At 33.1% G+C, this 26,174-nt stretch overlaps 1 protein-coding gene across 2 annotated transcripts in view; it reads left to right on the forward strand.

Annotated features, from left to right (window-relative positions):
* The window catches only part of LOC145287981 (filamin-B-like), a 306,042-nt gene that overhangs the window by 252,977 nt on the left and 26,891 nt on the right, over positions 1 to 26,174 (forward strand). For both annotated transcript variants that reach the window (XM_080135974.1, XM_080135975.1), the window contains one exon: positions 10,602 to 10,775. In XM_080135974.1, coding sequence (XP_079992100.1) covers positions 10,602 to 10,775 — 174 coding nt within the window. The remainder of the gene's footprint in view (positions 1 to 10,601; positions 10,776 to 26,174) is intronic.

Raw genomic sequence — 26,174 nt, forward strand, 5'->3', positions numbered from 1 at the left:
TATTGCTTTGAAGTGTTTCCATAGATGGTGTTGTCAACATAAATGTCTATGAATGATCTTAGGATGTGGTTTGGGAGATGATTGATGTAGATCAGGAAGAGAGTTGAGCCTAGGATGGACCCCTGAGGGACACCAGCATTAATACTGTGAGCTTCTGATTTCTGCCCATCAATCACTACTCTTATTCACCTATTAGAGAGAATTGATTTAATAATTGAAAATACATTTCCAGCTATACTATAGCTAGAGATCTTGTGAAGTAAACCTTTATGCCAAACCCTATCAAAGGCCTATGATATGTCAAGAGCAATTGCCCTAGAAATGCAGTCTTTGTCAAGAGATTCACTAATCTTATGAGATATAACATTTAGCACATCTGCTGTAGATCTAGCAGAACGAAAACCATATTGCATGTCACTGAGGAAGTTATTTTTGCTGAGGTGGTTGACTACTTGTCTATTTAACACAGATTCTAGCAACTTGCTCATGACGCACGGAAGACTGATTGGTCTGTACTGAAAGGGAGATGACCGATCACCTGAATTTTTAAATACGAGGCATACTGATGAGGTTTTCCAGGGTGTTGAGAAGCATTTCTCTTTAAGACATGCTTAAACATTATTACATTTAAATTATTCTAAGTGTAATAAATATTAAAATCCTCCATCAATTATCATTTGAGTATTTACTTACTATTTAGAAATGATGCATATTTCTCAACGAAAATAAAACTAATGAAATAACAGGTGCAAATCCAAAGTTCAACCTTATTAAAAAAAACAAAAATAAAGAAAAATCTTTATGATGTATATACTCATCACGGAATGAAAATGTCGTATTCTAAAAATCACATAAATTGATCAAGTAGTTTTTTTTAACTAAGAAAATCAAATTTTATGAGGACGTGATGTCTTAGTCTTCAATATTTAATAAATAAAGGGAAACAACTCAATTCCAACTACCGAAATTAAAATCAAATGAAATTACTAAAAATCGTAAAAAAAATGATTTTCCATAAAAACAACTACTTGATCAAGTTATGTAATTTTTGAAATATGACATTTTTATTCCAAAGCAAGTACATATATCAAAGATTTTTTTTGTATTTTTGTTGTTTTATTTTAATTGAGTTGAACTCTGGACTTGCACCAAATAATAAAATTAAAAATTGTTTGTGTAATTAACCTTGGAATGTCTATGTTAGTTAAAAATAATTTATTTAGGATCAAAATTCCATATGCATTTAAATAATGTTTAGAATTTTAAAAAAATTTTTTACAAATAAAAATTTTCTAAAATATAATATTTTATTTAAGCAGCAAATTTAAAGCTAGTAGCATCATTTGTTGCATATAACTATGCAGAATAGACTGCATTATCAAACTGCATCCAGATTACTATGGCATGAATTTGCAGATTAAATCGTTTTGTGTTAGGAATCATCATAAATATTCGTCATTTGGCATTATATTGTCTCTAATATAACTGAATGAAAATCTTTTTCATTTGGCGTTTAATTATTTATCTTTTTAATGAATCAGTTTTTCGGGGGGGGGTTGTATTATTTCTGAATGGGTCAACATTGATTGAAGAAAAGACGTTTTGTACTTGCAGATCATTCTGTTTCAATTTATGAATTGCCATGGAATTTTAAATACACATAACTTACATTGTTTTGTATATTTGCATTCTTATTTTCACAACATTTTGGTAACCTCCAACCTTCTCCAGGTGTATCTTGTCGAACTTGAGAATCTGTCTGTCAAACTCAGAATTTCAAATGAAACCCCATTATTTAATCCACGGAGATAGCATGCTCTCATTCCATTACCCATGATCATCCTAAGTAATCCACAGTTTTATTTTGAATGTTGCTTGCACTAAGGATCTCCAGAAAAGTGTAACTTGCAACATAATTTTACCAAGTATTTTGTCCGTTACGCCACAGGTCCTTTCATTGTGAAAATAACATTTAAGATTAGAAGAATAGTTTGAAAAATCCAATTAATATGGATAATCGATCCTCATCTCAAAATTTGATAAACATAATAATGCTATTTCTATGCTTCACACAATAATTTTTCTGTTTAAAATCCATTAATACACATGTATAGCATGATATAAACAATCACATTCAGCATTCAGGAATATAAAAATAACAATCAAATTTATCAATTCATCAGATCTGCAGATTTAATAAACTAGCATAACCCATTAACTGGTATTGCCCGGTGGAAGCCCCCCCCCTCACAAAAAAAGTAAGCTATGGTTGTTGTTGGTGGCCACTGCCGACCCTGAACAATTGCAGACACTGGCGGCTGAGGCTGAAATGAAATAATTTGGCGTTCACTGGCGATTTGTATTGGTTTGGGGCGATAACATGCAGGTACTGTTTGAATTTTTTAAAAAAAGCAATTAAGAGAATGTGTAAATCAGTATGAATTAATAAAATCCCCCCCCCAAAAAAAAAGGTCCATTAGAAAAATAATAAAAAGTAAAAACAGAAGTTTTAGAAGTTAGGGATTCTCACTGTATACAAACTGTTTAGAGTGATCAAAATCAGTGGTAGCAGTCTTAGCTGCTTCCATTTGTTGTTCAAGTCTTCCTCTTCTTTTTAATTCTTCCATCAATAGTATTAAATTAAATTCCAGTTTTATGTTGTCTTTTTTTAACGTGTAAAACAAAACAATTACGACTTTTTTCACTTCACTTCTTTGAGTATTGTCATATTAAGAACGGCATTTGGAATAGACATTCTAAACTCCCCATGTTAAGAATAGCCTTCGGAATAGACACCACCAATCTCCCCATCTTAAGAATGACGTTTGGAATAGGCACTCATAACATCCTCATGTAGAGCATGGCTTTTGGAGTAAACAACCCTCTTTTTTGTGGGAAGGAAGGTAGAAAAATAATTCCTCTAAATTTCACTGTGATAATCGTTGGTAGCATACTCACCCACAAATGCTAAAAAAAAAATTGGGAAGTGGCAGTATCAGTAGGAGAGAAGTAGATTTGTTTAGCGCAAGTGCGTACAAACCTGGCAGCAAGTTAATTACAGGTCTTTATATCTCTTTAAGTACTTGTCTCCGCAAAATTGTAATGAGATTTTCTTAATCAGCATAGTCGAAAACCTATAAAAGTCGTCATTCTAAAGAAAATTGTGGAAGTGAACCTTCTGTACAAATTCACCCCCACCCTCCGGCAAAAAGAAAAAAAAAATTAACGTTTGCGCAATCTCGAGAATCAGTCTGGAAAATAAAATTAAATTAAATAAACTTAAATAAAATACTCCACACAATTGAAAATTGGTGAAAACACAAACATATAACAAATAAGTGTTTCTATATGTATGATATTTATGTTAAAACTGTAGCATAGATAATCGGTATAAAAAATCTAATTGTCAACCAGAATAGTAAATGCTCCCCGCACCAAAAAAAAAAGAAAGGAAAATATGTTTTTTTTTCAGGACAGGTATTTTTTATTTTGGGTGGAGGATAGTGCCATGTCAGTATTTTGTACATGTTTACATTCCCAAACCATTGCTGTGTTTACATTTTTTTTAGTGTTCTGGACATGCAAGCAAAGACGGAGATGTTATATATATAAAGTTTTTTACTTATCCATGTTTGTTCTAGTAATTAAGGTTATCAGTATTTAATTGTCTGTTTATGAGCCGTTAATATGTTTGTATTTTTTTTTTTAGCACTAGTGTCTCATGTGGAGAGCGACGCCATTTTTATAAACTTTTAGAAGTGTTCGTTTATTAAGGAATTAATTTAATTCTGGAATTTGAGAATGTCGGGTTTCAGCCAATCAGAAAGAGCAGAACGTGGCTGGGGAGCCATTATTATTTAGGATTTGGAAATCGGAAAGAATATGTTATGTCTATGTATGTATTAGCCAGTTACAGAGGGTGTAATCACACTATAGTCGAAAAATGTAGAATTTGACCCAGTGACAACTAGTAGCAGCGAAAGCACTAAATATTGAGATAGAAAACAATGGGAACTTCTCTCTCTGTAGATGTGGCGATTATGATGGTGTTGCTCATTGGATGTAATGTAGCATTTTATTATCACAAGTGAATGTATTAGAAATGGTTGTCCTAAGCTATACATCTACCCTGATAGTAGCTATCAGGGTAGATGTATTGAATTTGTATGTGGCATCTGTTGTTGCAAACCTACAATATTTTGATCCAGAGGGGAATTTCTGCAATAAAAATATTATTTATGGATATCCATGTATACAAATAATTTAAAAAATTGAGCAAAACATTATTGTACATAAATGAACATCTGAAAACGTCTGGAGAATGTATCGTTTAAAACATCCTAGAAATAGAAATATTGTTGATGAGAGCAATTTTCCAAAGAAAAATAATGATCCATGGTAAAAATCTTTGCATAAATTATGACTAATATGCCTGGCACCTTTTTTTTTTTTTTTTTTTACACAGGCATCACCACATTATCAAAGCCAAGAGTTAACGAGTGAGTAATCATTAGTAATGAAAATTCGGTAAATTTGATAACTTATATGGAACGGCTCATCAAGAACTTATTTACATTAGACTTGAACACAACCATATTGTAGTCAACTGGAAAGCAGGAAAACGGAAGACAATTCCACAGGCGTGCAGTTCTGAGAAAGAAGCTTTGTTCATGGAATCTACGTTTAGGTTTAGGCACAGATAAAGAGTGGGGAGAATTATTGATAGTGTTTTCAGCTAAACGAGTATTTCTTGTGAAAGTTTGGCAAGGGGGGACCATAGACTAAAGCTCAGTCGAACACTTTCCATGAAAATAACGATACATCAGAGACAAACTCGCAACATCTCTTCTGTGAGATAGAGGTTGCAGAGAAGAGAAAAGGACATCTCCTACGAGGCTACAAAGTTTATTTTGAACTCTATCAAGGCAGGACAAGTCCTTTCTAGCAGCTCCTGCCCAGATGTGGCAACAGTATTCCATCCTTGGATGTACCTGGTTCTTATATATATAGAGAATTGCATCAGCAGTGAGATATCTACTGGATCGATAGAAAGATCCCACCATTTTTCCAGTGGCCTTGGCAACAGATTTAATGTATGTGTTCCATTTAAGATCAGGAGTAAAGGTCAAGCCCAGAAGCTTGTCAAAACTTGAGGCCTCCTGAAGATGAGAGCCATTCATTTCAATTAATGCCAGATGTGTATCAGAATGTTGATGATGTAAAGAGAGAAGCTTGGTTTTAGATGCATTAAAAGTAACTAGTCACTCCTTTCCCCATTGTACCACGTGCTCAAGATCAGAGGAGAGAGAATCGGAGAGAACTTGGTCGTTTACTGTCTTAGATGTGCTACCATAAATTGTAGTGTCATCAGCATAAATGTCTACAAATGATGTAAGAATGTGATTTGGAAGATCATTAATGTAGATCAGGAATAGAGTTGGGCCCAGGATGGACCCCTGAGGGACTCCAGCATTAATACTGTGAGCTTCTGATTTTTGCCCATCAACTACTACTCTTATGAACCTGTCAGAAAGAAATGATTTAATAATTGAGAAGACATTTCCAGCTATACCATAGCTAGAGATCTTGTGAAGTAAACCTTTATGCCCTACCCTATCAAAGGCCTTAGATATGTCAAGAGCAATTGCCCTAGAAAGGTTGCCTCCGTCGAGAGATTTGCTAATCCTATGAGATATAACTGTAAGCACATCTGCTGTAGATCTAGCAGAACATCCAGTAATCATGAAACACGAGAATTGCATTTTCACTTCAAAACCGACAATCATTGATTATTCAACACAAAAAATGTTAATCAAGTTTTCATTCCACATGATTTTTGTTTGTCTTTAAAATGTTTACAGATTTTAGGAATATGCTGCTTTGAATAAATTCAAAATGAAACATCTTGATAGGAGAGGGATTAGTCTAATGGATACAGTTATGGACTATGGCATTTGCCTCACTAAATTTAAATCCTTGCACATTTATTATGACATGCTAATTGGGAAAGGTATGAACCTATAATCCTCTCAGCTAAGAGTAAAATACTAACTTGTGGTTAATTAATTGGATACAATTGCTTAGAATGTGTAGCATGCTTCTACCTAATGTTAATAATAATCAAAAAGAGGTTGATGTGCCACAAAGCAGAAAATCATTTTATGTTTTATTTTTCGTTTTTCCACCTGTCAAGAAACTGCTATTTAACCTTGCAAGGCGTCAGTTAAATAAAGACATGATTAATCAGATCATTCTTCAATCAATACTCCTTACCACTTCTCTTTTTAGTTTCAAGATGTCAGTTGCTTTATATAGCCAACCAAAATATAGCTTGCTTAATGAGTTCAGTAGCTGTGTAGGGAGATGATAAATGAAAATAAACTTTAACCTAAAAAAAGCATTGTTTCTTTTCTTTATAGATGCGATCTCCCTTGCTTATGATTGACTAGTTTGAAGAAACTATTACTTCCTTCCCCCTCCTCCTCTCTCTCTTTTTCTCTCTCTAATTGCTATTTCCACCTCTGATCCATGTTACACATAATCAAAAGCTATGAAATACATGTATTGTCAGTTGGACATTGATGTGTATGTATCATGACCAGTGTTCATTGCAATGTCTGAAAAATGATTTGTCTACAAAGGCCTTATTGAAACTTATGCTTTGTTCAACATCAGAATTGTTTTCTTTGAACTGTCAACCTATTTCACTGGAATGCTAGTAAAACTCTAAACATCTTTTAAAAGTGCTTTTATTCACTGGTGATTTTCTTATATGCATTTCAAATTCTATCAAGTCATGGGATAATTTTTACCAGGTCGGTTTGTACTGAATTATATTTGAAATTTGAAAAAAAAAATTATATTTCATTTCTGTTTTGAATTTAAATTTATTTTTCCAAACAAATTATTATTAATTGAAGAAATATTTGTTTTTATAACAGTTTTGCAAACATAGTTTTGTCTTTTCAATCAAACTCATCGACTGATGACTAATTCTAAGTATTGATTTTATTAAAAGTTTAGCTTACAATAAAACATGAATAATTTGTTGACATGCAAACATTTATTTCTAACATATATATTTCACTGATTCTCTGTTACATAAAATAAAAAAAAACAGTTAACTTTTGATTTATCAAAAAAAAAAAAAATAGAATGACTTTTTGATTAGTTTAGAAGCAATGGAATTGTTTTGTTCAATTTTTTTTTTTTAGTCTATTTTTATTTAATTATTTAAATTTTATTTTTTATCAATTAAATGTTTATTCTTTAAAAGTAAATTATTTTTACCTATTTTCTAGAGAAGTGATGATTCATGCTTCTCTCAATGTATAAGTGAATGGAATACTTCAAATTGGATTTGAACACATTTTAATCTCATAGTCTACTGCTAAGGCTCTCTTTCCTTTATTTGAGATGATTGAAAATACCTGCTTGTATTTATTTCCCTTTTTCAAACTTTGCTTAAATATTTCAAGTCTACAAAATCTTAATACCTAAATAAGAAATAGCATACATGATGAACGTGATATATCTTCAAATTATAAAGATTCAATGTGTTTTATACTAATAAATATAAAAGGACACAAGTGTTTTTCTTCGTGGGTTTACAACACTTTTATGACTTCAGATTTACTCAATCAATTATAATGATTTGGATATGAAAAAATAACTCGAAATAAATCCGGAAAGACTAATTATTTAATGATGTAATTTCTAAGATAGTGTCAAATTCAAATGTAATTCTTAAAATATATTTATCTCATATTTTAATGTAATAATTAGGGCTATGACAACAGAATATTCTTTTCATTGTCCTGACTCTCGGAGTATATATCCAACACAGTTAAACAGTTAATCAACCGAGAACCACATCACTCTATACAAAAGCATATAAGATATCAACGGATACACACTTGAGAGTCAAAACAATGAAAAGTATATGCTGTTGTACTAGCTCTAGCAATGATCCATAATTTATAGTCTATTTTCTCGTTCTATGTTACAGATAGACTATTTTGAAAAAACAAGTCATCAAAATTATTAATTATTAAGAAAAGACTAATAAAGGTCTAATAATTATTCTTATTTTTACAACAAAGTCATTTCAATCACAATTATTTTTAGGTATTGTCATATTAAATATTATTTGTGCAGTGAAAAAATTCTTAACTGTGCTTTGATTAAAAAAAATTAAAAGAAAGAAATAACTTAAAAATGCAAACGATCTGATTTTATTATACTTTTAATGCACTACTCATGGACACAAAAAGTAGATTGACCAACAAACCAATGAATTTATGTATTTGAGAAAAAAACTAAATTTCTATTAATCTAGATGCATTTTTGACACAACTGAAAAATGTATTAAATCAATCAATCAGATTGAGAATTCATCTCTGATTCTTCTGACTCATTCTCTGTCAGACATCATTGCTAGCAAGTCATCCAGTTCTTCTACAAGTTGGTCAATGTAAATGAGATGAAGTTTCCCAGTCAATTTTTTGCCATATAATGAAAGTTGTCACTTATAAGTTCCGAACTTACTTCTTCATGAGTAATCAGCAAACCAAAGCTCTTCTTAACAAGACGCAGATTTCAAGATGTCATTTTTTTTATTAGGTGTTTCTTTCTCTAGTTGATGTCTAATATGTTTGTTCAAGTTACACGTTTTGCTTTTTCATCACTGTCCAAACAGAGCAATATTATGGTATTAAAAAGTTTCTCTGAAGATTTCCTGGGTTAGGGGGACTTCCAGATAGTGTGGCATCTGTCAAAAATACCTGAAGCTTTGTCTTTGCAGATTTTAATGTCTCTTTTCACATTTGATTGTTGCTGCAGATGTACACAGATTTCTTGACTTCTTCTTAGTTGTAGTTGATAAATTTGCAAATTACAACAGAAACAGAAAAATTTCCCATTGAATTCAGAATATTCACTCATTGATCAGTTATGTCAGCTTAGGCTACAGTATTATTTTTTTCATTCAATTTTTTTTATTTGATTCTGCAATAAAATCGATCAAATCCAATTAAATATTAAATACTTTAATTTTTTTATTATAAAAAATAACAAAATATTTCTTTTCTAAATAGGATTTTTAAAGTTAAATTTAATTATTACACTATTGTTTGATAATTTTAAGCATATTGACATCATAGAGATGTGAATATGCAAAATCTTTCATTGCTTTTTGGGTGTTTTTCTGAAATACAGAATGCTAATTGTATTATTTAGTTTTGATGACTTCAGAGGGAGACTAAATAAATCTGGACAGTACAGGGAAATTTGTGAAGCAGAGTTCACATTGAAGAATTAATGAGAGTTCTTGAGTTAGTAGATGTAGAACAGTTAAGGTAATAGGTTCAGTTCACATGGGAGGAAATGATAAAAAATGAGGGAAAGAGGGTTAAATGAAGATCTGGCCAATAATAGGTTACCTAGAAAGTAAATTTCTTTCAGCATGCAAAACAGACGTTATGCTGAATATTATGATGATGGAGAAGAATGTTTTGTTATTTTTGTTTTTTGGTTTGTTTTGTTTTTTTGTTTTGTTTTGTTTTTTGCTTTTGTTTTACCAGAAATGGAAAAACAATAATTAAGTAATCAATGAAATTACATTATTTTTAGAAATATGATTTTTTTATTTGAAGTGAAATTTACACAATTAAACATTTATGATTTTGATAAATGATTAAAAAATCTGTCATGTTACATTGTTACATAATAAGAATTATGAATTTGTTTCCTAATTTTAGAATGGATAACAAGATTCTAAGATATTTTTGTTGTTTTTCTAATTAATGGATATTTCATAAAATCCATTCTATAGCCTTCGTTAGATGTCCACTTTAAAAGGACATTAAAATTAGGAATTTTATATTTAAAGTATTATTAAAATGTTATTAGTTTTCTTGCCCTATTCTACTATAAAGATTTATAACAGCAAATGACAAAAAAAAACATGAAAACTTAATTATTTTTTTTTTTTTTTTTTTTTTTTTTTTTTTTTTTTTACAAAGGCATCACCACATTATCAAGGCCCAGAGGCCACTCAAGGATAAGGGTTAAAGAGTGTACAGTAGAAGTTGGTCAATATAGTAATCATTAGTAATGAAAATTTGGTAAATTTGATAACTTATATGGATTTTGATATCATTTTGATAGATTTTATAAAATTATTTGTATTCATGAAATTATTGCACAAATGTAATTTTGAAATCTTCAGATATTTTTTATAAAAAGAAAATTTGTATAATTTATTTTGGTTATGTGAAAATTATAACATCTATTTTGTATTGTCACTTTTTTTGCTGATAATTTTATAGACATTGATTTTTATAACATGTACAAAAAAATGCTGAATGTGTAGAAACATGCATTCTTTTATATTACTGTGGCATGCTGATGAGATGCAAGGTTGTTTCAGACATACATCTGCACACAATATGCATATTTGTAAAAAAAAGGCTGCTTTTTTTTCATATGATGATACTAAAACATCTATTATGTTTAAATGGAAATGTGTCCTGTTTTTGTATCTTCAAATGAAAATTTTATAAAATGTTACTCTAAAAGTCTTCATTTTTTTTTTTTTTAAGTTGACCATTCAAATGCAGGCGCAGCAGATTATGGTGTAAAAATTGTAAGCCCATCTGGACAACTAATTCCTTTTGAGGCACACAAAAATAACAACAAAAATGAAATTACGTACATTCCAACTGAATCTGGCAAACATAGGATCTATGTTACATATGGAGGAATTGATGTACCTGGTAAGTAATGTTTTTATGGTGTTAAATAATTTTATAAATAACTCCACAGGTATGTTAGGTAGTAATATAAAGACATTATTATGTACTCACTAGGAGTATTCACACAAGCCATCATCAAAGATTGCTCTTTGAGAACAACTTTTGGTGTTCCCTGGAGTCTGAGTGACAACAAGTCTCCCCAGATTTCCAGCACTCTCCACCTCTTTCGATAACCTTTGCAGAAGAATTTGCATTATCGCAACAGCCGCCCACCATTGATTTCTCATTGGTGGCAACCATTATTCTTCACTGGAATTTAGGTGACAATTAACTGTAATCTCTGAACGTATATACCATTCACTGGACAAAGCGGGGGCGGGCAGAGCGGTAGCTCTAGATATATCTAAGGCTTTTGACAGGGTATGGCATGAGGGTCTCCTCAGGAAAATTAGATCATACGGTATCACTGGTAGAATACTTAGCATAATTAAATCCTTCTTAGATAAGAGAAAAATCCAGGTTGTCCTCGACGGTTGTACATCAAAACAGTATGATATAAATGCGGGAGTGCCCCAGGGGTCTATCCTTGGACCTCTATTGTTCCTGATATTCATAAATGACCTCCCCGACAAAGTTGCCTCTTAGATGGGTATATATGCTGATGACACTACACTCTATGGCAGGCACGACAGGAAGACGAATGAACACATTTCTAAAGAAATGGCAGAAACACTAGAGGAAGACCTCCAATCTGTAGTGGAATGGGGACAAAAATGGTTGGTCACGCTCAATGCTGCCAAGACTAAACTAGTTTCATTCAATAATTACAAGAAACCCTCTCTACCACCTATAGCAATGGCCAACGACTCTTTATCTGAGAGTACATCTTTCAAACTTCTTGGCCTAACATTCACAGAAAACATGAGTTGGAACAATTACATTGAAGGCATTGCCAGGGCCGCTGCAAGAAAGGTGGGCTCTCTCTACCGTGCTAGACAACTATTAACACCCGAAAGTATCCTGTACCTCTATAAGGCCACCATTCGCCCATGTATGGAGTATTGCTGTCACATTTGGGTTGGTGCATCTGCTACTAGTCTCTCGCTCCTTGACAAGGTTCAAAAGAGAGTCGCAAACCTGATAGGCCCTGAACTGTCATCTAAGCTTCAGCCTCTGTCCCATCGACGAAATGTTGCATCCCTCTGCCTTTTCTACAAGTATTTTAGCTCTGACGAACTGCAGACACTTGTGCCCCCACGACATGAGCACCCTGGACAAACCCGACAGGCTGCTAAATCCCACCCTCACACTGTAGAGATCCCTAGATGTAAAAGATCTTTCTACTCCAATAGTTTCTTCCCAAGAACCGCTAGACTTTAGAATTCCATTCCAGGTTCCTGCTTCCCCAACAGTACTGACGTGCAGAAGTTCAAGTGTAACGTGAACCGACATCTTGCTGCCCAAATCCCTACATAGTACACCAGTAGTTGTTGCCCCTGATAGTAGCCCCCTACACCAAAGTGGCAATTTGCCTTGTTTGGGGTGAAAATGTAATAAAAAAAAAATTAAAAAGGTCACAGTTTATGACACTCACACAGTTTTGTGACACTCACAGAAAAAAAAAAAAACTAAATTATATTTTTTATTAAAAAAAAAACAAAAACCTCATGAATATGCATAAAAGGAATTGTATTTTTAAATCATGGTTTGTATTACATCAATGTGTTGTTGTTTTTGTTTTTTTTTTCACTTTTTTTAGTTCATAAAAAGCAGATTTCTACTTAAAACGCTTTTTCGTTGAAATCCACCATTTTTTTTTATAAATTCATAAAGGCTAATTTCTGCTAAATCATTAGATCCATGCATCTTTGTTTTTCCCTTACTATTTGTCTGAATTTTTTTCTCTTTCTTCCTAGCTCTCGATTTATCTACCTTTCTCTTTTTCTTTCTTTCTCCTCCTCTCTGTCATGTCTTGCCCTCCCTTTTTTCATCCTCACTGTTTTCTCTGAAAACTGAAACTGATTTATATTGGAGGTAAAGGAGTTAGATGATTTTGTGTCATCAAACCATAACTTCCTGTCCCCTCTCTTCTCATACGCATGCTCATTGTCTTAATTTTAACTTTCTTATTTGAAACTGATTGTAGTTATTTAGAAAAAAGTTGGTTTCGCTGCCTTGCCCCATACACATACATAAGAGGGGGTTAAAGTTATCTCAATTGTTAACTTTGTTATCATTGGATATGCACATCTCTGGTATTGTGACATAATAAACTTGTTGCATATGCCAGAAAGTATAAATCATCTCATCGGCAAGAAATTTTTATGTAACTTTTTGATTTTGGATTGTTGCTTCTCAATAGTAGTGGTTCAAAGCCCTTTTTTTACAAAGGTCATTCCAAATGTAATGCAACCTTTTCTTTTTAAGTCAAACAAAAAAAAAATTGAAGTTCTATGAAGACAGAAGTAATATCATTAAAATGAATAACCCAAATTTATTTTTCTACATAGTCACTACCATTCTCAATGCACTTTTCCTAACAATGGGATGGTGGCTGTGCATGAGCATCCAAAGTGCACTTTGTCACTCATATCTTCTGTCGCCTCTTTGAAATCAACAAATCCATCCTCTAACTATGTTGATGTTAACTACATTGGCTTCATAAACGTTCAACAGACGCCAATGAATGTTGATCGGTTCAATGTTTTCTGCATGGAGGAATTCAGTGACACATCTCTGCTTCTGACATACGTCCATGACAGGGATTGCTTTCTTAGAGTCTCACACCTTCAAAAACAACAGAGAGATGAAACTTTCAGGTCATGGATGCATAAGTTCGGTCATCATAGCAGTATAATTTGCAATCCCCTCTGATCCATTTAGGTGGAATAAAAAATAGGAGGCATTACTTTTGAAATATCGCTCATATGATGATCCAGTTTGAACGCTATCATACTTTTGCAGCTTTAACCTGAAAAAGGAAGTCAGATTTCTAACCTAAACATTTGATTAAATAGAAAATTTAATTGATAAAAATTTATATGCATCAATAATCTATTATCTTTATAAATAGTAAATGTATATATATATATATATATAATGTGTGTGTGTGTGTGTCTGCCTCCTCTCCATGAATGTTGTATGTGACGCATATAGGTTGTAAGAAATTACTGAACACTATATGGGTGGTTATGACTGGTAATAAATGCCTGTAAAATTTCCTTTGTTGCTTCAGCATTCCATCACAAGTCAGTGTGTTTCTTATACAAATGATTTGGTAAATTCTGACTCATATTCTGATTGATATTGTACCACCACTATATAATATACTTTTACATATTTAAGATACAAATTTGAGCAAAATATTGCAAACGATGTCCAGATAAAAAGGGAAAACCGCTCAAAAGGATTATAACATTTGTTTTAAATTCGGGCACTGTGCTAAATGAGTTACAGCTGCTGCAAGTTTGTAAAAATTGTCCTCGGAATCTCTTGATCCAATTCCACTCTGCGAAGAAGTGAATAACGCAAAAAGACTCTTGACTGGTGGTACAAATAAGATCCCCTTCCTGTAATGTTTTTACTGCAAAAATACACAGTTTTTATTCTTTTATATCCACTACACTCCAACCAGATCTGATCACAGACAGTGATGCTGGAGACAGGTCTTTTTGACAGGTATTCTATCGCTGAGCAACAATGTAAGGTTCATCCTCAGACAAGCTTTCACATACAAAGTGCATCAGTTTCGAAACGAACCATTCAGTTTCTTCTGAACCACTTTCGTTGTTTGACGATAGACATAAAAGTATATAGAACTTTCAGATGATTCTGTATTAAATCAACTAACAGCAACTGTAGACTAATTACCTGAGTTACACAAAACTTCAAAAACTTTGTGAATAATAAACAAAATACAATGTCTTCTGCTTCACGTGAAATAGTTGTACTTCAGAAGAGACAACATTTTTCTTTGATAAACCTATTGTAAGAAATGTATAAAAATTTTGTTCTGTTATTTTCATCATAAAATCAATTATTCAATCACTTTTAGCATATTTTAATTTTTATTTATCAGTTCCTGTTAAAGTCAAGTCCTCCTTGACACAACCGTTGACAAGAGGTAGGTGATGATGAGAATAGGGGTGGAAGATGATTCTTAAAATATAGAACTATTGCATATAGTTTCACACATATGTATATATGCACAGATACATGCATACACACACCTACACACATATACACTTTTATAGGCAGACATATGCATGTATGCACACACATATATAATAAGCACACACACACACACACACACATGCACACATATATATGCATATATGTACACATATATACACACAAATATGCACATATATATGCTCACACGCACATATACACATACATATATATATACGCACATATTATATACACATATATATACACTCACAGAGAGGAACACCCACATATATGTGCACACATCTATTTACTTACAAAATTCTGTATATTTGTTAGCTCCATCATCTTTTTCTTTTATTCTCCCTCTCTCTCTTTTCCATTCCTCTTTCTCTCACTTTCTCTCTCTCTCTCTTTCTACTTCCCTTTCTTTCTCTCTTTTCTTCTCATGAAAAATAACACTTCAGAATTCCAAAACAAATGTACTTTAAAATAAAAATTATATATATATATATATATATATATATATATATATATATATATATATAAAGCATTCATTACAGTATTTGTTAGGTTAGCCACAACCACTTAAAACAATATTCTCGACGACTGGCATTCTGTTGTTTTTCTTCCTCTTTCACCCTCATCAAGTCTTATGGCGATAGCACCGCATGCAATAGGACTGTCCTGGAATGCTAGAAACTTTCAGGCCACGGCTGCACAACCAGCAGGTCAAAGGTGGTTGCTCTCTGGTTACATTGCCTTGACACCTAAGTTTGACAGCAAGACTCATAACTGGGCTGGCTGATTGAAAACCACTGTAGCCCACCCCACAGCTGGCGGACATCCCTTTATTTGGTTCCCAACAGTGCAAAAAGTTTAAACAATAAAAATAATAAAAACTCTTGATGCTTGAAACATTCACACGCTCAAAGATGTGGTACACGCTACCCACCCAGAAAAATGCACAGCCCTTGTCTACAAAGATTCAACATAGATATGGCGGCTCTCACTGAGACTAAACTGCCTGAGAAAGGCCACATTAGGGAAGTTGGAACAGCTTATACTATCTTCTGTTAGGGAAAGGCTCCTGAGGAGCTATAAATACATGGTGTTGGCTTTGCCATCTGATCCCAGCTCATGCAAGAGCACAACCTTACTCCCACAGCCATCAGTGAACACTTAATGACTGTCCGCATTTCCATCATGTGGAGCAGACACATCGCCCTGATTACAGTATACGCCCCAACTTTGGCCTCACCCAATGAAGAAGCCATACTATACACTCAACTCAACTATACCATCCAGAGAGCAACCACCAACAACCTCATTGTACTAGGTGACTTTAATGCTCGATTAAGCAAGGACCATCACCTGTGGGAAGGAATAATTGGCTACCATGGTATTGGGAACTGTAACACCGACGGTCACCTATTGGGTTAGTTTGCGGAACATGAACTTATTGTAACCAACACTATTTTCAGACTTCTAATAGAAAACATGGAGGCACCCCTGGTCCAAACATTGATCACCTGATCCATGCAACGAGCAGATGGCTATTGGATGGATCACAAGCTGTCAACATTTCTGCAGAACCATTGATATGATTTTCTGTGCAAATACAAGATAAACAACAATAGCTCGCAATGTTTATCTTTTGGCACCTAAAAAAGACCTTCGACAAAGTACCCTAACCTGCTATATGGGCAGTCCTTATTAGATTTGGCTGCCTACCAGACTTAAACACCCTGATGCGTGCTCTACATGACATATTGGTGGCGAGAGTATGCCACCAGCTCTCAGACCAATTCCTTATTACTGGTAACCTGATGTGTCTTGACACTAATGCTAAATGAGATACCACCAGACACACCCTCAATTGATATCCGTTCCTGCTTAGATGGAGAAGTTTTCAACCTAGCTTGATTTCATACCAGAACAAAAACTACCATGTGTTTGGTACAGGAGCTGCAGTATGCTGACGACAATGCCACCTCAGGTCAGACTACAGAGGACCTCCAGTCCAGACACTAGCAGAATGCATACAATGTGGCCTATGAACAATTTGAAATGCAGTTTAACACAGAAAATACCATCACCACCTGAACTGCTGCTCCCAAACACTAATGGCTAACTGCTGGAGAAAGTAGATCAGTTCTCATATTTGGGGGAGGATTTTAACATCAACACCCACACGCAGAAAAGATGTGAAGAATAGAATCAGAACAGCTCACTCCGCTTTTGGTTGACTCAACTGTCGCATATTTAACAACCACGCACTGACAATGGCCACTAAGATTGTGGTCTTCCAGGCAGTAGTCTTCACTACTCTTTTATACGTTTGTGAAACATGGATCCTGGATAGAAGTGACATAAAAATGCTAGAATGCTACCAACAACTGAAACTAAATCAAATCCTCAACAGAGAGCTACACTACCAATACAGAAATGTTGGACAATCTCAGCAAGCAGTGTTGAAGCCATCATTATCAATCACCACCTCCTTTGGGCAGGACGCATGCACAGGATGGATTTTTTAGGTTCCCCAAGAAAATCCTATGTGGCGAGCTGTCAATCAGAACCAGACCATGAGGAGCACATAAAATATGCTACAAGCACCAGCTAAAGCACACTGACACTTACCTACATTATCTCATCCTTGTGGGAAGAAACTGTAAGGACTGAATGATGTAGAGGAGATCAATATGCAATGACACCATAGACTTTGAGGAAAAGAGGAGGGAGAATGAAGAAACAAAGTGACAAAGGAGAAGAGAGCACTGTGACCAACCCCGTCCTCCCTCTACCCTCCACTAAGAACTCTGCCTGCAGTTATTTCACTACCGACTAATCCTAACCTCGCAAGCCATGTCAAACATAAACATCAACCGTGAAGATAGGACTCATGACAGAACTTGATATTTTGGCATGAGTGGGAACTGATGATGACAATTTGTTAGGTGTACCAAATTTCATAGATCTAGATATGTTGGGTCTGGGATAGAAACCGATTATAATGGCAGGTTCTTCAGCATCAATTTACCACTATAACACGGTTGCTACTTACATGGCCAACAGACACTATAATGTTTTCAAAATACTTTGTTAGCTCTTGTAGAAACTACAGTTGAGCACTTGTTTTTTCAACTTATTATACATGCTATATCTATATATAAATAAATATATCTATATATAAAATGAAGTGTTATTCTCATGCACTTTTAGACAACCATTTCATATGCTTATCTTTTGAATCAATCACTTTCAACATGTGTTTCCAGAAATTTTGTATTACTTTCTTCTTCATTCAAAATTAATTTCTTCGTGTTACCTTACTCTCAAAATACAACCTTACTAAGAAAGGTGGCAGTCATTTGCACTCATACCTTACTTTCTACCAATTTCACTGTGCACAATTTTTCCCTGGGATACTAATTAACTGAACATCAATTATTCCAGAATTATTCATGTTCTTGAAAACCAACAATAGCTTGTTTATAATTTATATGTCTTTATCACTCCAATTACTTTGGTGTTTAAAAAGTGGGAAAATGTATTCTCCAGCTTGTTGTTGCGATTTACATAAAAAGCAAATGGTTCTCTATATATATAGCTATCAGGGGACATCACTCTCTGGTTACTTCCTGTCTCAGGAGAGATAACTTCACAGATACTTCCTGTCATCAGGAGCAGATGACTCTTTTACTTATACAGTTTTAAAGTTAATTCTTTCCTTTTAATCTCATATTCTTTATGCTACACAAAGGAAAATCTCTATTTACTTTATACAGTAAATCCTCTCACCGTATTCTGTAAACAACTTTCCGACATTCTAGAATAAAATGGAATGTACAAATCAGAAAACCATCTGCAATATTTTTAAATCATTAAAAATATACTTTTCCGTTATTACATTTGTACTATTTCTGAATTCATTTACATCATAAGGTTCTCATCTTCATGCAAGTTAGTTTTTTTTTTTTTTTTGTCACATTATTGATGCGTATTACATTCCCAGATTTTTGTTATAGTACATCTTATCCCCTGCACAATTAAATAAGGACCAGACTTCTGACAATCACTTCTTATTGTTCCACATCTTGCTGATGAACTCAATGTTTGCATTAAATCATTAAATTGTTATATTTGTGCAAGAACATCAAGACAGTAACATTATCTACAAAAATATGCGTCTTAATGTGAGTTTGCATCCCTGCTTATAAAAGAAATGGGATGACAAGATTACAACATGGCAGGATTGTTATTACGCCTGGTATTGTATCAATTGTTTTAGCAGCTGTTTTACATTAACACTGTGGGGTCTATGTTTGCCTCAGCTAAAATGGTCTGAGAAAGAATAAAAGTTTCAGTGTTTGAGAATAAATCAAGTTGTTTTTCCCATTAGATCAGAAGTTTAACAAAGAAATCAAACAGTGAATAGAAGGAAGGCAGACTAAGAATTTGGAAATGGAAATGTCTTCACAATTGACTTTTGTGTGATCAATAAAATAAATGAAGTCCAGCTAACATTGCATTTCTGAGAATTAAAGTGAAATGTAAGATGTGTGTGGGTGTGGGTGTGTGTGTGGTGTGTGGAGGATGTCTGCAAATAAGAATGAGTGAGAAAATGTTATAATATGAACTGTTTAATTTTTATTGCTCAACCAGAGTTGGATTAAATTGCGCACTGAAAACCTTGAAAATGCTTGTCGTATTTGTAATTTAACAATTACAAAAAGTTTTCCATGACTCGTATAAACACAATGCATTTGTGAATGAAATAAATCGATCACTGGCATTACGAATTACTTTAAAAGTCTAATTTGGTTGTAAAGCTGATAAAAACTTTAAAAAGAGGAACAGCATTTGGATTCAAATTGATTAACAGTTAAATATGATAGCTTGTTGGGTCATTAAAATATAACATAAACCCCCAGAGTTTTTCTTTATTAAAAAAACATTTACAAGAGATGGATCATTCTGTTGACATCACTATTTTGTGTGAATCAGAATCGCATGCAAGTATAAGAGCTTATCTTCATATGGATCATAAGACTAACTCCTTTAATATTTTGTAATGAAATTGCCATCACATAGAGGAAAAACAAAGCCATTCTTATAGCCTTTCTTATAACAAATAATATATTTATTTGAGTGACTTACACTGTTGGATGTCGGTTGTCAAGAGTAAAACTGTTTTACAGTGAAGGAAGTAATAAAAAGGAAAGGTTAGCTGTGGAAAATATTTGATCTTCCAGTGGAGGATAACCTTACTCAGTGTCAAGTTGATCAGGTGAGAGAGAAGACATCTTTCCTTGTTGATGCCAGGAAGCTCTCTGTGACTGCTATATCTGGAATCTGATGGCACGATTATTTTCAAAGATACAACAGAGGTGTGATCCCATCATTACAAATCTTTAGCTGATAATGGAAGCAATATCATGTCCGTTGCGCTATCTCTAAGTGGCAAAAAACCTTTAATGCTTTGGAAAAAATCTTTCTTCCTCGATCGCTTGCAAACTAGATTTTTCTATGGATTTAGATTATGCACATTTTGGATCTTTAATTTGGATCTATTTGTCAATATTGTAAATCCGACAACTTCTTATGAGAACGTTGATTCTTATGATCATTTCGCCTATGGAAATACATAACGACTACATATCTTTTTATTTGGATTTTTAATTTTTAATTTACTTTTTTCGTTCTTCTTTTCTATTCTAAATTTCATAAACTCTTTACACTAACTTTTTTTGCATATATGACTAAATTTCAAATAATATAGTTTCAATTACCAGTGCCAACAAATTCATAATTCACTATTATAATCATTTGCTAATATCTTTCCTCTGATGAAAAGAACATATTCTTAGAGACTCCACAGATTAAGGAAATCTTAATATTTCTTTTTTGAATATCTTGTCGAACAATATATTTTTTGTGAACTATAATTTAGTCTGAAATTATGCTCTTTCATGACAAGCTCTATTTCCTATTTTGGTTGTATTGAGCTTTTTTATTTGGTTGGGATTACTATATAAATATTAATATTTATATTCACTTGTTTATGCACCAAACAAGACAAATCTGTTTGGAGAATTTTCCTAGTTCTAGGAGTACCAAAATAGATGGCGGACACAGTAATGTAGTAATAATTGAGCTGGTCAGTGGCAATTTTCAGCAAGACATTTTTGAGTTTGAAAAGTGCAGGAGCTAGCTCAGCTGAGCATTTCTTATTAGTATAGTAGGGATGAGATCAGGCCCGCACACCTTGGAGGGGTCTAAGTTTTCTATGACATTATGGACATTAGAAGATATGATTTTCAGATCATCACATAGAGAAATTTGGGAGGGAATGGTTTGTTGGGTAAAACAGTTTAGCTTTCTTGGTTGCCGTGCAAGTGACCTCTTGGTTGCTGGATAGTGAATGAATTACACAGCAAATTTTCAGAACAGCTTAGGAGCAAGGAGATGGCCAAATCACAACTTTGATGCACCCTTTGTCAAATCGTCGAGACTAGCAGCCAAAGGATTCAATAGCGCAGTAGTTCAAACAGCCATTTTCAGGACTAATTACCAAACTATTAATGTGATTCAAACCATCCTTTTAAGGACAACTCACAAAATAACTGAATATGATGCACACTACACTCTCTGCTACTGCCTACCATCTGGGACTCCTCTTTGCAGCCATCAACTTCAGCAGCTCCAGTGACTCCAGCTCACTCCTACAACTTCTAACAACTCCAGCTCATTCCTGCAGCTTCCAGCAATTTCAGTTGCTCCAGTTCCAGCTCACTCTTGCAGCTCCAATGCTTCCAGTCACTGGTTCTGCTGCTTCCAACTACTAGCTCCAATACTTATTGACATCCAGCTATCCATTCCAGTTCCCATTGACATCCAGCTACCTGCTCCAGTGTCCACTGACATCCAGCAGCCCGTTTCAGTACCCACTGACGTCCGGCTACCAGTTCCAGTGGCCGTCAACATCCAGCTACCAGTTTCCAATATCAGATCCTGTCTACAACCATCCTACCTTAGGAACACATAAATTTCCATCCCACCAGGCATCCTTTCTTGCTCCGAATGATCCCCATTGCTATATGATTTACCGTTTTCTCTTTGTAAAAAAAAACACGATACCTATCATCTTTAACCGATCATCTGAGTTTGTCATCTCTTTGCTATTGCCATTACCTTTTTGCCTTGTGTCTATTTTATAGTTATATGACCGATTGGCACCTTACCTATTGACCCACTGCAACAAGTTCGCCATGTTATTCTATGTATTTTCAAAGACAGTCAACTTAATTTCCTTCAAAAATCAAACATTTGTCAATAGGCCTCCAATTCTCAGTTATATTTATGGTATAAGTGACATCACAATATTGCTTCGTTTTGCCAGTCTGTGAGCAACATAAATTTTAATGGAACTAAAAATAACCTATTTGATCTCAACAAATTCTGTGTGCCTAATTTGGTGATGTTTACTAATATTGCTGGTGATACAATGAATTCTGTCAAGTAAACAAATATAATGCCTTTTTTGTTAAGTGATTGTTGATTTCCTTTCCAGACTTACAACTCTGATTTGGTTTAATCATTCATAAACTTGTCAGCTTGTGTTTCACAATATCAAACGCCTCACAACCGACATCTAAATTAGATTCAGTCAAGATGCTTAGTTTAAATACAATGAGGACAATTTTCTTTTGCAATGGTTTTCTTGTCTATTAAAAAAATCTCTCTCTCACACACACACACACACAAGATGTTGGCAGTAATTCGTCTATTAAGATATTTTATTAAAAAAGGGAGCTGTACTGAATCGGTGTTGCCCAAGGTTTTAGTTTGTGGTTTTTGTTTTTTTTTTAATCTCATAAATGATTTAGATTTTAGATTTTTTTTTTTAAATATTAAATTCATAAATAACTAATTGTTTTGAAATCAAAATAATATACTAGCTGAAGTACCCATCTAAACCAGATCCCTCTACTTTTCTTAAATTTATAGCCAAAATAGAGCATTTCATCCATTAAAAGTATTCATATGATGATGATGATGATCATCATCATCATCATAATCATCATCATCATCATCATCATCATCATCATCATCATCCATCTCAGTTAAGAAATAATTGGAACGCTATAGCAAAAAAATAAACAATTGTCCATGAGATTACAATCCTGAAAGATTGCAAAAAATACTGGAACTGAAGGCAAATGAGGTTTCCACAAGATATCAATTTAAAAAAAAATATGTTGCCTTTTTAAACTACTTCAATGAGTTAGACATATATAATCAAATAAATGACAAATGTCTATATTTCAGATTTTATGATGTTGACCATATTACAATTAATTCCTTTAAATATGTTGAAATTCACAATTCCTGACAGCATCTGTTTCATAGCACAAAATCATTCATTTAATTATTATATCAATGAATCTATTTTGCCCCTTAACTCCTCAGGAGAAATAGCGCCTATCAACCCACCAAAAAAAAAAAAATGCATATGGGCATGACTACAAAATCCAAACATTAGAAGAGGTTGCAATTACTTTTTATTTATGACTTTTATCATTTAGGGTCTATAATTAAATTGACCCTATATAGGATCTGTAATTATATATATATATATATATATATATATATATATATATATATATAATCATATAGCTCTGTAATTAAATTGAGCTTAATAAATAATAAATAAATTAAGAATTGGCATAAATAAAAGGTGAAATATAATTACAAAAAAGTATTTCCACAGAAATATATATATATATATATATATATATATATATATATATATATATATATATATATATAGGCGCTTATGTCAACAGATCATAAACTCTAAGTGAGATAACCAGCATAAATATAGCAAAAATAAGCATATATTGCAAGATATAATTTGGGACACTGAAATAATCAGTAGAACAATGAAAGAATGTTAAATGAAACAAAAAAAAATTACACGATTACTGTAGCCAAGTTCCGGAAATTGGTGTAGCAATTTACGAAAAGGAGATAAGTTAGCAAAGTTAATCAACGAACTTAAAAATATAACCATGTTAAGTAGCAAAATAAACTTATTACTTAACGTACACAAAACAAAAGTAAACAACCTGTTACAATGAAACTATGTTAATTAATCAACAAAAATTCAATAAATTGTTAATTAACCAAGAAGTTGTGTCCAAGTAGCCAAAGAAAAATGTTTCCCTTATTTAAGAGACCTCCCCCCCCTAAAAAAAAGACCCGAACACTTTATCTTGTGCAGAATCTTTGAACGTTGTTATTTTTTCCTACTTTAATCATAGACAGAAATGACTTATTACCTAAAATAAATAAAAACAAATTTCTTATTTTTTTAATTTTCCCCAAATTATACCTTGCAAAATGAAACTACAGAATAGTAAAAAAAAAAAAAAAAAATTAAATTAAACTTTAATCATTGACAGCTTAAATACTTCAAAATCTTGTTCGAAAAAATTTTAATCATCCTGACGCTGACTGATAAAGAAAAACAAATTTCTTTTTTGTGTGTGTAATCATTTTTTTTTTCATTTAACATTCTTTCAGCGTCCCAAATTATATTTTGCAAAATATGCTTATTTTTGCTATGTTTATGCTGGTTATCTCGCTTAGATTTGATGATCCGTTGACATAAGTGCCTATATATATATATATATATATATATATATATATATAATGTACTAGCAGGACCCGTTAACCGGCATTGCCTGGTGGAAGCCTGCACCCCCCCCCCTCGCAAAAAAGGAAACTATGGTTGTTGGTGGTCACTGTTATCCCTGAACAATTGCTGACACCAGCGGCCATGATTAAAATGTAATAATCTGTCTTTCACTGGTGATTAGTGATGGTTTGGAGCAATAACATGCAGGTTCTGTTTGAAATTTTAAAAAAAAACAAAAAACAATTAAGGGAATGCATAAATCAGTATGAATTAATAAAATTGCAAAAAATTGTCCATTAGAATAATAATGGAATAGTAAAAGCAGAAGTTTTAGAAGTTAGGGATTCTCACTGTATATGGGCTATTTAGAGTGATTGAAATCAGTGGTAGCAGTCCTAGTTGTTTCCATGGCATTTGGAATAGACACCCCAAACTCCTCATGTTAAGAATGGTTTTCGGAATAGATACCACCAACCTCCCCATCTTAATAACGGCATTTGGAATAGACACCCCCAACATTCCATTTGGAATAGACACCCCCAACATTCCCATGTAAAGAATGGCTTTCAGAGTGGACAACCCTCTTTGGGGGGGGTATTATTCTCCCAACTTTAACTGTGATAATAGTTGTCAGCATACCCACCCACAAATGCTGCAAAAAAAAATTGGGGGGGGTGGCAGTGTTAGTAGGATAGAAGTAGATTTGTTTATTGTGCATACGTACAAAATTACCAGCCAGTTAATTACAATGCATAATACAGGTCTTTATATCTCTAAAAGTACTTGTCTATGCCAAATTGTAATAAGATTTTTCTAATCAGCATAGTCGAAAACCAACAAAAGGCGTCATTCTAAAAGAAATTGTGGAGGTGGACCTAATTTATCCCCCACCCCCCAAAAAATTCATTAAATAAAATAAAAAAATAAATAAAATAAAAAATAACATGTGTGCAATTTCAAAAATCAGTCCGGAAAAGAAATGTAAATAAAATACTCTACCGAATTCAATTGCATATGTAACAAAATTTACATTAAAACTCTAGCGTGGATAATTGGTGGAAAAAAATACTTTATGTATATGTTATTTAAACCTGTGCAATCTATGACGCTCGTCACTGATTTCAAATATAGGTTTTTGGGCAATATCATCTACTGGATTCATACTTATTATGTTGTTTTAAAGTAATTTTTATGTTTAAAATATCTAAACAGTTTTACAAAATATATATCAACTTAAATAAGCATAGTTATTTGTAAAGATATGCGATTTTAAAAATAAAAATCAATTGATGAAAACATTTACATTTTTATATATTATTATATGGGCAGCGGAAAAAATAAACATAAAATATAGTTAACTGTAAAAATAGTTAAACAGTTTTTAAATGTGAGTATTTCACATATGTTAAAAAACACAATAAAATGAAACAATGTACAGATTCAGTAGAAACAGGTGAAACATTTATTTTTAAATCGGAGACGACCGTAATAGATTGTGTAGTTTTAAATAAAGTATATGTGTATCTGTAAAAAATATAATTAATTAC

This window comes from Euprymna scolopes, chromosome 11 (genome assembly GCF_053919585.1).
Source record: "Euprymna scolopes isolate OS-2025 chromosome 11, ASM5391958v1, whole genome shotgun sequence".
NCBI lineage: Eukaryota > Metazoa > Mollusca > Cephalopoda > Sepiida > Sepiolidae > Euprymna > Euprymna scolopes.